We start from the raw sequence: 13,314 nt of genomic DNA on the forward strand, positions 1-13,314 counted from the left end.
ACGCGTATCAGTAAATATAGCTTCTCATCCATAATCGTGGCTAAAATGTGCGATGTGTGTTAGTCTTGGAACCTCTTCTCAGAGTATTCGCAGGCACTCCTCCAGAACAATATCCAGTTTTGATCCTCCATCGTGAAAAACGTCACTGCGGGTCACATTTTATTTGCTGCCCACAATCGTACACACAGAATTCCTCATAGCGGAAAGTACACTACTCCGGCTGCTAGACTACGTTGAAATTCCTAACAGATACCAATCTCTGCGATAATGCGTTTTGAGAATTGCAACAGTGGAACTAGGAAGCAACAACCAAAATACCAAGCCTGGCACGGTTGGGGACAGCCCGGAGCAGAAAATGTGCGGAATTTTTAGAAACAGCAGAAATTGCATTGCATGACCGGTTGCAGATGCCCGACGTTTCAAGTAACAAACTTCCATTACGACATTATTCTACGTGTCTTTTTAACGACATTCCCGGGATTCCAAAACTGCGATGCTACCTCATTCCAAAACAACAAGTCAATGTGGTGCACAAGCGTTGCAATTGGAGAGCAAGAAAGCCTAGAGGACAATAAGCAAGAACATAAAACGAACGCTGTCAAGTGTGATCTATGGAAATACAGGTGGGCAAATGGATGCAACACGCCATTATTCAGCACAATCTCAATAACGATTTCAACTGAGCCAATACTTACTTTCAGCCAATAACATCATCATACCTGCTCAAGGTGGTCCTTTACAGATTTAGCCAGTCGTATATCAAAGACGCCCACACTTACAACACTCCTCTATTTGCCGCAGAAATCTTGTTAGTCGAGTAAATGGGAATGAAACGTGTGACCATAAGCCGTGTTGCTAATAATGTCATCATGTTTATTTTTTTGTTTTTTTTTACCCGAATGCTGATAGTAGCTCCTACTACAATGAAAAGAAACTGCTGCCGCCCTTATACATCTGACTCACCACAACACAGCTTATCAGCAACAAGCACCGGAATACTAAAACTGGGAATACGAAGTGACATTTAATTCCGGGCGCATATTCCATGCAATGTGTATGTTTCTATGCTATCTACGCGTGGTGTATTTTTACGCTTGAGCCGAAACAAGAGCAGGGAATTTATCGAGGGCAAAAACACTTTAGTTTCCTAAACATGATCGAGGAATTTCTTCCCCAGGGGCAACACCCCACCCACCACATTACTGACGGTGTTATAGTTAAATATAATAATGTACCGCTTCATAATAATAATAATAATAATGATCACCATCATCATCATCATCATCATCATGTTGATGGTGTTCGCGACAAGCGAACGTAAAAGCTACTACAGTACATTACCTCTATCAGCTTTTCCCGAAGAGTTGTCACGAAGTCTCCCAGCTTGGGTGCACTCTCGAACTTTTCCAAGCACACTCTCATCAGCCTATCATGTTCAGTTACGATATCACTGTCAGAATCGGAGTCTGCAGTCATCCTGGCGACCTGTAAGAACGATTATTTAATGAAAAGAACTCGACCATTACGTTTCTTTTCTTTTCTTTTTTTCAGTGCAGTTCAATCATTTATTGTCCTTTCGGTCGAAGGGAAGCAAAAGGCAGAGGAGGCTTGAGTAAGGCTACCCTCCCAAAGTACATCGTACAGCAGCGGTAAAAAGTAACAAAATACAAAATAACAATATAAAAGTTAACAGATTAAGAAGTAACGAAGTAACAGAATACAACGTAACAATATTAAAGGCACAACGAGGTGGTTAGTCCATGTTTAGAATGAAACTAGCGAGGTTCTTTTTGGTCATTACTAATAAATTGAATAAACATTGAAGTGGACGTATATTGTAGTGTCCATTCCACACAAATGTGTACATCACTGGTGTATTTCGTGCCTGTTGGCTCCGAGGACCAAATCTCAGGCAGACTGGTTCCACACTAACCTCAATGAATCACGTGAAAATCCTTCCAAAATTTCACCAGCACGCTGATGGCAGTGTACATGTCGTATGGACCGAATGAGGGGCGCCGTCCAAGCCCTCGAGAGGGAGACCCGTCGTTTGGAAGCGTGGTGTTGGGATTTCTACAGGGTGTTTCGCCTCAAGTGACGTACTCGCCGAATTTTTCTGTTACTTTCGGCAATTACCTTCTACAAACTTTTGGTGCCATTTTGAAAGGCTTTCAACAATTTTTAATTCAGGGATTCTTTGCGACTGAGCTTCGTGAATTACCAAGAGAACCTCACTTTTTTAATACACCGGCCCCGGTGGCCGAGTCGGTTGCGTGTTCGCCTTCTGATGCCGAGATCGCGGATTCGGACCCGGCCGAGCACGCCAGCAACTTGTTGGCAGGATACAAGTTGCTAAGACACGACGTCTTTGGCGAGGGACTTTAAATTCGGGGTGCCGTGCGGTGAGCTTGCATCGCGTGTTAAAGAAACCTCAGGTGGGCAAAAGAAATCCACAGACCGACCGGTATGGCGTCGCCCACGATCTCAGTTGTCTCGCGACGTAAACCCCCAATTATTATTATTACTTTTCTAATACAGAAATATGAAGTCATCCACGTATAAGGAGAGATCCAACAAAGACCATGCACAGAATTGCAATAGAAATGGTGTGAATAAAAATTGTGAAAATTACGCGCGCATCCTCGTCGCCAATTGAAGTGGCCGGACTTCGTGGGTAGACTCTTTATTGCACGGAGGCAAGAACTCGAACGCCAGCTGCCTAGCAGCTGCTCACGAGACTCGCCAGTCTCCATTCTTAACATCGGTGCCGGTGGAACTGCAGCGCCACTACAGGATCAAGTGTTAATCGGCGTTGGAGAAACAGGGCCTCAGACAGGGTTCTGAGGCACGTTAAATGTGATCTCGCCAATCAATTTATCTGTACGGTGAACTGCGATCCAGCTAAGACACGCGAAAAAATGGTATCTGATAGGGGGTCAATGAGACAGATAAGCCACGGTGAAACTATGTGATTATCCAGCCCATAATTGAAATGAAAGCCAAGTTAATTTCGCTGGACCGTCGACAAAGCCACACGTTCGACTAAACCATGCGCGGCGATAATCACTGGTGAATTGAATAAGGGATATATTGCAATACACGTCCCAGCGACACAGCGCTTATCCCCAAAGTTACTGCAACCAAATAACTGTTGCTGCGTTGATGTCTACTCCCCATTGATCCTCTCAAACCAAAATTATTTCGGTTGTTCTAGTTGGATGAAGTACCAGATTGATAACTAGGGAAATATTTAGCCTGACGGGCGGAAAAGCGTGCCCGTCCTACATTGTTCTAACTGGTAGACAGAAAAGGAAGTTCTGGTGAGAAAACAACTTCAATGAGTTACTTACCGCTTCCATTTCGGTTTCATATTGTTTTACGATTTCTTCGATGATTCGCTTGTTATTAACATATGCTGTTGCCTGTGAACAGAAAGAATATTGAATATCATTTCTACCCGGTTATCGAAACCCCTCATATATACGACGTACAAAGGAAAACTGCAATTGTTCCTCGCATTAATGCATTCTCGTCGTTGTGTCAGAGGTGTGTTCTTCCCAAAAATCTATTGCTTGTATTCGATTCTACACTACCGAGATCAGGTGCAATGTAACCTACGTTGAAGACTGTCATGGGTTCAGGGAGCTGCTTTCCGCTGAAGACGTTGAAATAAACCTGAAACATATGAATGACTCTTTACAGCTCAATCTCACTCTCAAGCACGGGACTCAACAAAACTAAACCGTATTCGCTCTACAGTGTGCAACACAGACATGAAAGAAGGACGCGTGATCGATTTCGTCATCAAGTAACGAATCTTCCGACGTAAAGTCCTCGACCGTATAGCTATCGGCAACGGTAGCTTTCACTGCGGTTTCGACCGGAGGAGTGGGAGCTGAGTCACCCTGCTGCGGTACAGCTGAACTATTGGCAGAGAGGATAAGATTCTGAGATACACACGACTACGATTGGCACTGATAGGCACGATTGCCTCATCAACGGTGTGCTAAAACTGCCTATTAAGCCTGGTTTAGAGTCCGACGGATCGGTGCGTAACGACGCGCGGCGCAACGACGCGCATCGCCACCCGCCGCCGGTGAGTTCATAGTTCGATGACAGTCGACGAAGCGCGGCGCGGTGGCAAAGCGCTACCAAGCCAGCCGCCGTCGGGGGAGTAGAACAATGCTCTGCATCTGGCGGTGACCAGAGAGCTGTGCACGGCGTGAGCTCCAGTGGACCCGCATTTCTCAACATGGCGTCGCCTATTGAGCTTTTCAACGAAACTGGAAAGGAACATCCGTCCTATATAATAAACGACGGATGGCCTATAGTACTCGTAAGACGTGCGACTTTCTTTAATTCAGTGTTCATGTTGGGGGCTACCAAACAGTGCCAACGATGAGAACACGGATTGCCTTTAATCGGATTCCAGAACCCGGGTACAGATATGATTGCTTTCCCACTAGGAAATGTGGAAATCCCCGGGGCTGTTTTCGTTGCGCTGCGCCGGATCGTATCAGACTGTGATCCCGGCAGGATGAGGAAGCATGGCGTAGCGAACGCTGGCTGTCGGCGCGCAACGCTGGCGGCGATGGACGAATGCTGCGTCGGACCCTATACCAGCCTCTAGGATATCACGTAGCGCGCATCTCGAATGAACAACACAAATATCAGCCATCTCGATAACAGCACCCTCGGAAAGCAATGCCTCCTTTGTAGCGCTTCTGCAACTCCGGACACCCCCGTACACCGCGAAAGTAGCGGAGCAGCACGAAACGCGCCCGCCCAATAGCTCAGCTGTTCGCATAGTTCGCACACTTTTATTCCTCGCACTGTGATGTCTCTGCCTCCGCTCCGCCAATCGAAGCCGCGTTGAAGTTAACACTTTCGAAGAGCCTTACAACGTCTCTACAACTTGGAACGGACGGAGCTTACCTGGAACATAGACACGAGCTCTTTACACGTAATCTTCCTTCCATTAATCATTTTGGGAAGTAGCCTTTCGGTTGAAAGCAGGTAATCCAGGAGGCTGTCTAACTGATCCCTAAAATCCTCACTTAAAGCTGAGAACGAAAGAAGACATGGTGAGGTACTGTTGTACTTGGGTGTTTAGTTACAAAAAAAATGAAGAGGAAGAAGATAACATGTACGATAGGGAAACACAGTCAAAAATGGGGAAAGTCTGGCACTCGCAGGTGAATATGGGAAGAACTTAAAGGTATTGAAATATTCAAATAATTTATTGTACAAAAACACAAGCTTTCAGACGGAGTCCGTCCTTCATCAGGTGCGATGCATTGGACACTTGGTAGAGATATTTATACTAACGCGCATCAGAAAAGAGGACACAGAAGGTAGTAAGCGGGAAATATAAATTTTTATTAGAGAGGATTGAGGGCGCGAAAAACAACACAAAAGATGGGGAGGGGAACGGACAGAAGGTCCAGATTGCAGGCTAAACAGAAGTGCTGCCATTGTTTACCTTGAACATGAGAGAACTGATGTTCTGAGGCTGGAACAACATAGAAGGGACGAATACATACAAAGCCTCAATTTGCCTAAGAAATTACCGATGAAAGATGAAAGTCCCTGAAAAGGTTAGCCAGCTGTAGGAGCCGAACCCACATCTGGGTTCGTCTCCTACAGCTGGCTAACCTTTTCAGTGACTTTCATCTTTCATCGTTAATTTCTTAGGCAAATCGAGGCTTTGTATGTATTCGTCCCTTCTATGTTGTTCCAGCCTCAGAACATCAGTTCTCTAATGTTCAACAGTTGCCGCCTGCGTCGATCCCGTCGTATGAATGTGTGTATGAGTGAGCAAAAATGTAAGAGTGAAAGGAGGTTGAGCGAGAGAGAGTGGCTGGTTTGTCCCTTCAGATGACGCACCCTGGAAGTCGCTGAGAAGGCGTGTTAGCTTAGCTCAATTGGTAGAGCCCTGGACCGGCAATCTAGAAGATATGGGTTCGAGTCCTACAGCTGGCTAACCTTTTCAGTAACTTTCATCTTTCATCGTTAATTGTTTATCTTTTCTGACTTCCTTACCGTCTTCGATCGCCTGAGATATCTAAAAAAATCTTTTATATTTCGTTCGCCCCCTCAATCACATTTGTGTATATATATATATATATATATATATATCTTGAAAAGTTGGAGTTGGATCGGACGGCTACGTAATTATAGTTGAAATAAATGGGAGACAGAAGACGAAAGTAGGGGAAGTAACAAAAAAGGGGTTTATTAAAACTTAAAAATCATAAAAGTTAGGGAGGATGTCTACGTTACGGCGGAAGCTCCGCCTTCTTCGGGACAAAAGAGCTAAATGTGGCCACGAGGCTGATAAGGGGCTTGAGAATGACGTGGTCGGTTGGGGGAAATTCCCGCCACCTGGCGGTTGTCAATTGGGGAAATTCCAGAGCGTTTCTGTGTCAGGTCCAGGAGTGGGGTGATCGTCCTTGTGGGTCAGTGGGGACCTTGATCTGGCTGAAACGAGAAAAGGCAACAGGGTCTTATCTAGGTTGTTAGACTTCTTATTGTTGACAGCATGCCAGGGTCCTCGTTAATTGCCGATCGGAATTTGTATATTAGGTAAGATTCCCGTTGTTCCCGGGAGCGGTCGGAGGTAAAGTTCGACTGGAGAATAAAAACTGAGGCTTCGTTGATTGAATGTTCTGGTTGTTTGAAATGGCGTGAGACTGGGAGATTAGGTTTCTTGGTAACATCCGATCGGTGATTGTTGAATCTAATTCGGAAAGAAGTTTTTGTCTGACCCACGTATTGCGCCCGGCATGTGTTGCATTGGATTAGGTAGATAACGTTGCATGAGTTACAGTCTACGTCTGCGTTGATCTTGACGGTAAAGTTGGAATTCGTACTTCTGACCGTTTGTGCGGTCTGCATTAACTTGCAAATCTGGCATCTCCTGCCATTACATGGATGACAGCCCGTCGGAGGGCTAGTGGGTTCGCCTACTTTAGAGCGGACCAAGCTATCTTGTAAGTTACGTGTACGTCTGTAAGCGACACGTGGTGGATTAGGAAATATGTTTTTCGTGCGTTCTGACTGGAGAAGGATACTGTGGTGGCGGCTAAGTATGTTGTTAATGTTTGGGATATTTCCGGCGAATGTTACAGTTAAGTTCACGGCATTACTTTCTGATTTGTTTTGTCTTTTCTCCAGTAAGCTTAGACGGTTTGCCTTGCGAGCTCTGTTGAGAGCATCTTGAACTAGATCGGGTGGATACTGACGACCGACAAAGGTTTGTTGCAGCTGTTCTAAATTTCTGTCCAGATCGTCGTCATTCGAGCAGATTCTCCTATACCGAAGGGCTTGACTATAGGGAATCGCCAGTTTCGTGTGGCGAGGATGACAACTATGGAATGACAAGTACTGCTGAGAGTCTGTGGGTTTACGGAACAGATCAGACGTTAAAACTCCATTGGTTAGCTTAATTTGAACATCAAGAAAGCTAACAGTGACGGCAGAATAGGTGTGAGTGAAGTTAATAGAAGTATGGAACTCATTGAAATCGCGTATAAATTCCAATAGGCTGTCTTCCGAATGTGGCCAGATCATAAATATGTCATCAAGGTAGCGCTTGTATAAAGTGGGTTTGTCCTCACGCGTGCTCAAGAATGCTTCTTCTAGTGAACCCATGAATAAATTTGCATAATTTGGTGCCATTTTAGTGCCCATAGCGGTGCCGTTGACTTGTAAATAGTGGCCATCGTTAAATTCAAAGTTGTTGTTCTTTAGGATCAGTTCTAGTAGAGTAGATACGACAGATGGATCACAAGAAGAATCAGAGTACTTTGAAAAAGCCGCCTCGGCTGCAGCTATGCCATCATCGTGGGGAATATTGGTATACAGGGAAGAAACATCTAACGTAACTAGGAGACTAGATGGGGGTGGCTGACATTGATTTAGTATTTGCAGGAAGTGATTGGTGTCCTTGATGTACGATGGTAGTCGCGGGGGTATGTCCTTAAGAAGATGATCTACGAAACTAGAGAGTTTTTCAGTGGCTGTCCCATTGCAGGAGACGATTGGACGATTGGAAGAAGACGATTGGAAGAAACTGTGAATAACACCAAACGTAAAAAAATGACAAGGGACCAGATAGATCCTGACCTTATGTCTAAATATAACGCGAATCTCGCAGGTAGTAGTAACATAATTACTCCCTCGTTAGATTCCCAAGGTGAAACCGAACACTGTGACAATCAAAATCCTAACGCTCATGACAACACAACCAATACGTCACCTCAAAATGTTGTTAATTTGTCGTCCCACCCCCTCAGCGATTCTGAATTATCACTTCTTAGCCGTGGGCTTTCATTCTGCCCAAATAATAACAAGGTAGACGAATACCAACTCCATCTCGATTTAGATAATTTTGCCCGACGTATGCGTCTGAAAGAGTATTTTCATGATAAGCCTGATACAACACCCAAACCTTTCAAGCCACCGTGTGAATTTACGCCAGAGCCCAATCGCGAAAAAGCTCTTGATATATATATAAAAGCAGTTCAAAAAGATATAATTACTTCATATAATCCCTCTTCCCGCAAAACCAAACCAAATTTGAGTCAAGCCGAGCAAAGTAGTCTGTCGCATCTTAAAAAATCGAAAAACCTAATAATCAAAAGGGCAGATAAAGGTGGTGCAATTGTCGTAATGAATATGCAGGATTATATCGATGAGGGACTGCGACAATTGGCTTGTGCCACGTTTTACAAAACTTTAGACACTGATCCCACGGAACAGATTGTTTCAGATATCACAAAACCTCTAAAGGCATTAAAGGCTGCAAAGAAGATCGATTCGGCGGTATATGAATACCTTCTTCCCCGTAACTCAAAGCCAGGTAGATTCTACATGCTCCCAAAGATTCATAAACCGGGGAACCCCGGACGTCCAATCGTCTCCTGCAATGGGACAGCCACTGAAAAACTCTCTAGTTTCGTAGATCATCTTCTTAAGGACATACCCCCGCGACTACCATCGTACATCAAGGACACCAATCACTTCCTGCAAATACTAAATCAATGTCAGCCACCCCCATCTAGTCTCCTAGTTACGTTAGATGTTTCTTCCCTGTATACCAATATTCCCCACGATGATGGCATAGCTGCAGCCGAGGCGGCTTTTTCAAAGTACTCTGATTCTTCTTGTGATCCATCTGTCGTATCTACTCTACTAGAACTGATCCTAAAGAACAACAACTTTGAATTTAACGATGGCCACTATTTACAAGTCAACGGCACCGCTATGGGCACTAAAATGGCACCAAATTATGCAAATCTATTCATGGGTTCACTAGAAGAAGCATTCTTGAGCACGCGTGAGGACAAACCCACTTTATACAAGCGCTACCTTGATGACATATTTATGATCTGGCCACATTCGGAAGACAGCCTATTGGAATTTATACGCGATTTCAATGAGTTCCATACTTCTATTAACTTCACCCACACCTATTCTGCCGTCACTGTTAGCTTTCTTGATGTTCAAATTAAGCTAACCAATGGAGTTTTAACGTCTGATCTGTTCCGTAAACCCACAGACTCTCAGCAGTACTTGTCATTCCATAGTTGTCATCCTCGCCACACGAAACTGGCGATTCCCTATAGTCAAGCTCTTCGGTATAGGAGAATCTGCTCGAATGACGACGATCTGGACAGAAATTTAGAACAGCTGCAACAAACCTTTGTCGGTCGTCAGTATCCACCCGATCTAGTTCAAGATGCTCTCAACAGAGCTCGCAAGGCAAACCGTCTAAGCTTACTGGAGAAAAGACAAAACAAATCAGAAAGTAATGCCGTGAACTTAACTGTAACATTCGCCGGAAATATCCCAAACATTAACAACATACTTAGCCGCCACCACAGTATCCTTCTCCAGTCAGAACGCACGAAAAACATATTTCCTAATCCACCACGTGTCGCTTACGACGTACACGTAACTTACAAGATAGCTTGGTCCGCTCTAAAGTAGGCGAACCCACTAGCCCTCCGACGGGCTGTCATCCATGTAATGGCAGGAGATGCCAGATTTGCAAGTTAATGCAGACCGCACAAACGGTCAGAAGTACGAATTCCAACTTTACCGTCAAGATCAACGCAGACGTAGACTGTAACTCATGCAACGTTATCTACCTAATCCAATGCAACACATGCCGGGCGCAATACGTGGGTCAGACAAAAACTTCTTTCCGAATTAGATTCAACAATCACCGATCGGATGTTACCAAGAAACCTAATCTCCCAGTCTCACGCCATTTCAAACAACCAGAACATTCAATCAACGAAGCCTCAGTTTTTATTCTCCAGTCGAACTTTACCTCCGACCGCTCCCGGGAACAACGGGAATCTTACCTAATATACAAATTCCGATCGGCCATTAACGAGGACCCTGGCATGCTGTCAACAATAAGAAGTCTAACAACCTAGATAAGACCCTGTTGCCTTTTCTCGTTTCAGCCAGATCAAGGTCCCCACTGACCCACAAGGACGATGACCCCACTCCTGGACCTGACACAGAAACGCTCTGGAATTTCCCCAATTGACAACCGCCAGGTGGCGGGAATTTCCCCCAACCGACCACGTCATTCTCAAGCCCCTTATCAGCCTCGTGGCCACATTTAGCTCTTTTGTCCCGAAGAAGGCGGAGCTTCCGCCGTAACGTAGACATCCTCCCTAACTTTTATGATTTTTAAGTTTTAATAAACCCCTTTTTTGTTACTTCCCCTACTTTCGTCTTCTGTCTCCCATTTATTTCAACTATATATATATATATATATATATATATATATATATATTTCCTAGAAGAAGAACTTGTATCTTCTCCTTATCACCGTTTTCGTCCCCTTTTTTCTGATGCACATTATATCAATAACTCAACGAAGTGTTCGATGAGCCGCACCTGATGAAGGACGGGCTATACGAACGAAAGCTTGTTTTCACAAAATAAATCAAGAATCTTTCAATCTCTCAAAATACTAATCTCGACAAGCAAACACCTTCACGCAAACGAGTACCGAAATAACGAATTCCTCCAGCTGCCCTGCGAGTGTGGACAAGTGGAAAATGTCGAGGTGTAAGGGATACACGATAGGCGTTATTTGTATTGAAGCGCTAAATCGAGGCCGACTTGCTCGGCCAACCGTGGGCTCACTTCCACCAGATCAACTGGCAATATCACGCTCCTATTTAAGTATAGAGGGACCCTAGTTATAACGTGAAAAGAGTTAACACTTGGACGTGGACTGGATTCGTGTGTTCCGTCCTCGTCTTTCGCTGCACTGAGGGTTTTATCCCATTTTAACTACGACTACCTCTTGCTGTCTGTCAGTGAAAGACTCGGTGCGCTGGCGCACAAGTTCCCACTTTGGCCAATCAACAGCATTTCCCGCGTGAATATTTTTCCAAATCACGCTATCATTAAATATATCTTCTCATTAGCGTATTCTGATGCTGCCCACTAGAAATGCCACGTTCTGCTTATGCTGTTGTTGCGTTTATTGATTCGTTAAATTGTGCACTCGCCGTTCTGCGGGAACTGCTCACGCATAAGCTGTTCGGGAGTAATGTAACGGTCGCGATAAGACACAGCAGCTTTTCACCGTGTACTGGTCTTGTGCAGGAATAAACGGATTCAAATCTTCTTAGTTTTTCTTTTTTTGTCTTTCTACTTCTAGTCCACAAATGGTGCGAAGCCATCGTTATTTATAGTCATTACCGTAACTGCAAGAATCACTACATTGCCGGTTTCGAAGCAAATATTATGCATAAAAGAGCGTCTTAATATCAATACGATTCCCCTCACAGAATAGGATAATTCCGTGTTTCACGTGAAATACTTCCAACGTAGAGGTATGCTTCAAGATATCACGTACTGGGCAGGCTGCATTACGATGGGTGCCCGTGCATAAGCGGCTTTAGAATTTGCGTTTGTCCCTTTATGTGAAAGCTACATGGAGCATTGGTTTCTTCTTACTATCTGCTTCGTTCATCACTGAGGGTAGATGCACGGAATTTGAAAGTACAGGAATCTCACCACTAAGCCTTCCGTCAAAACCCTGGCTCTCTACTGCGTCACCAGGTCTGGGCATGAGGAAACATCCCACTTCGGCGAAGCTGGTTCTGATCCTTTTACGCAGTTCGCATACTTCATCTGGCAGTGTGGGGTCCGTTTCAAGCAAAGCTTGAAGCAGCTCTTCTCCGCCTTCCAGTCCAAAAGATTTCTCTTGCGGAAATTGCCAGTCACGTATGAGAAACAGGAGCTTCTGGAACACTTCATTGCCATCGCCACCAGCATTTCTAGCCATGCTAGCATACTCCGTAAATAGCTGGAAGAAGGAATAAATTACAGTCTGACGACTGATCACAGTTCGATATTTTTCTATACTCGTTTTTTTTTACTTTCATTCTTTCCTTTTTTTTTTTGTGCTTTAACCCATAACGCTATGTTACTCCTCGAGACATGCGTATCATTCATCTTTCATTCCACGTTTGCCCAAGTTGATTTCTTCCCAGACGCTACGACACTACGCCTCTGCGCGTGAGAAGAAGAAAAGGTGGGTGGTGGTGGTGAAAGGATTTGCCGTTGTCGGCCTCACAGATGTGTGCCACGTCACAACTGACGCTCAGGAGAATGTGCGTCCTGGGCCGACTTCTAAGGGAACTGTGACGGCATATATCTGAAAGAACGTGAAGGAAGCCCAAGAGAACCCCTAGACAGCAGAACCGGAACCGGGATTCGAACCAAAGATGGGAGGAAGCCCGTGACAAAGCATCTCTCCGCTCAGACAGCAGCAATAATGGGGTATTTGTAGACGACCATAACATTATCGGGAAAAAGTTGAAGGAACGTGGCCCCACGTGCAGTTATAACCTAATTTGTGAGCGTTCCAATGAGGCCGTTCTACGTACACGAAGGAAAGGGGGAAATCTGAGGGATTGCTAGTAATGCTGAGCTGCTTTCATGACTTGTTGCTATTACATTTGTCGGTGAACGAACGTCCAGATGCTGCGTTCGTATCTGTTGGAGACATTCGAGCTTCTTTCTGCAAGCTAAGCACGATATATATATATATATATATATATATATATATATATATGCAGGGTGTCCACGATATATATATATATATATATATATATATATATATATATATCGTGCTTAGCTTGCAGAAAGAAGCTCGAATGTCTCCAACAGATACGAACGCAGCATCTGGACGTTCGTTCACCGACAAATGTAATAGCAACAAGTCATGAAAGCAGCTCAGCATTACTAGCAATCCCTCAGATTTATATATAT

The 13,314-nt window shown here is 44.5% G+C and overlaps 1 protein-coding gene across 1 annotated transcript in view; it reads right to left on the minus strand.

Annotated features, from left to right (window-relative positions):
- LOC135376401 (atlastin-2-like) overlaps positions 1-13,314 on the minus strand; it is a 35,622-nt gene that overhangs the window by 7,119 nt on the left and 15,189 nt on the right. Inside the window, exons 4-8 of the mRNA XM_064608911.1 lie at positions 12,055-12,346; positions 4,936-5,063; positions 3,619-3,675; positions 3,351-3,422; positions 1,342-1,485 (exon numbers count right to left, since the gene is read on the minus strand). Coding sequence (XP_064464981.1) covers positions 1,342-1,485; positions 3,351-3,422; positions 3,619-3,675; positions 4,936-5,063; positions 12,055-12,346 — 693 coding nt within the window. The remainder of the gene's footprint in view (positions 1-1,341; positions 1,486-3,350; positions 3,423-3,618; positions 3,676-4,935; positions 5,064-12,054; positions 12,347-13,314) is intronic.

The sequence above is a fragment of the Ornithodoros turicata genome, chromosome 1 (genome assembly GCF_037126465.1).
Source record: "Ornithodoros turicata isolate Travis chromosome 1, ASM3712646v1, whole genome shotgun sequence".
Lineage (NCBI taxonomy): Eukaryota > Metazoa > Arthropoda > Arachnida > Ixodida > Argasidae > Ornithodoros > Ornithodoros turicata.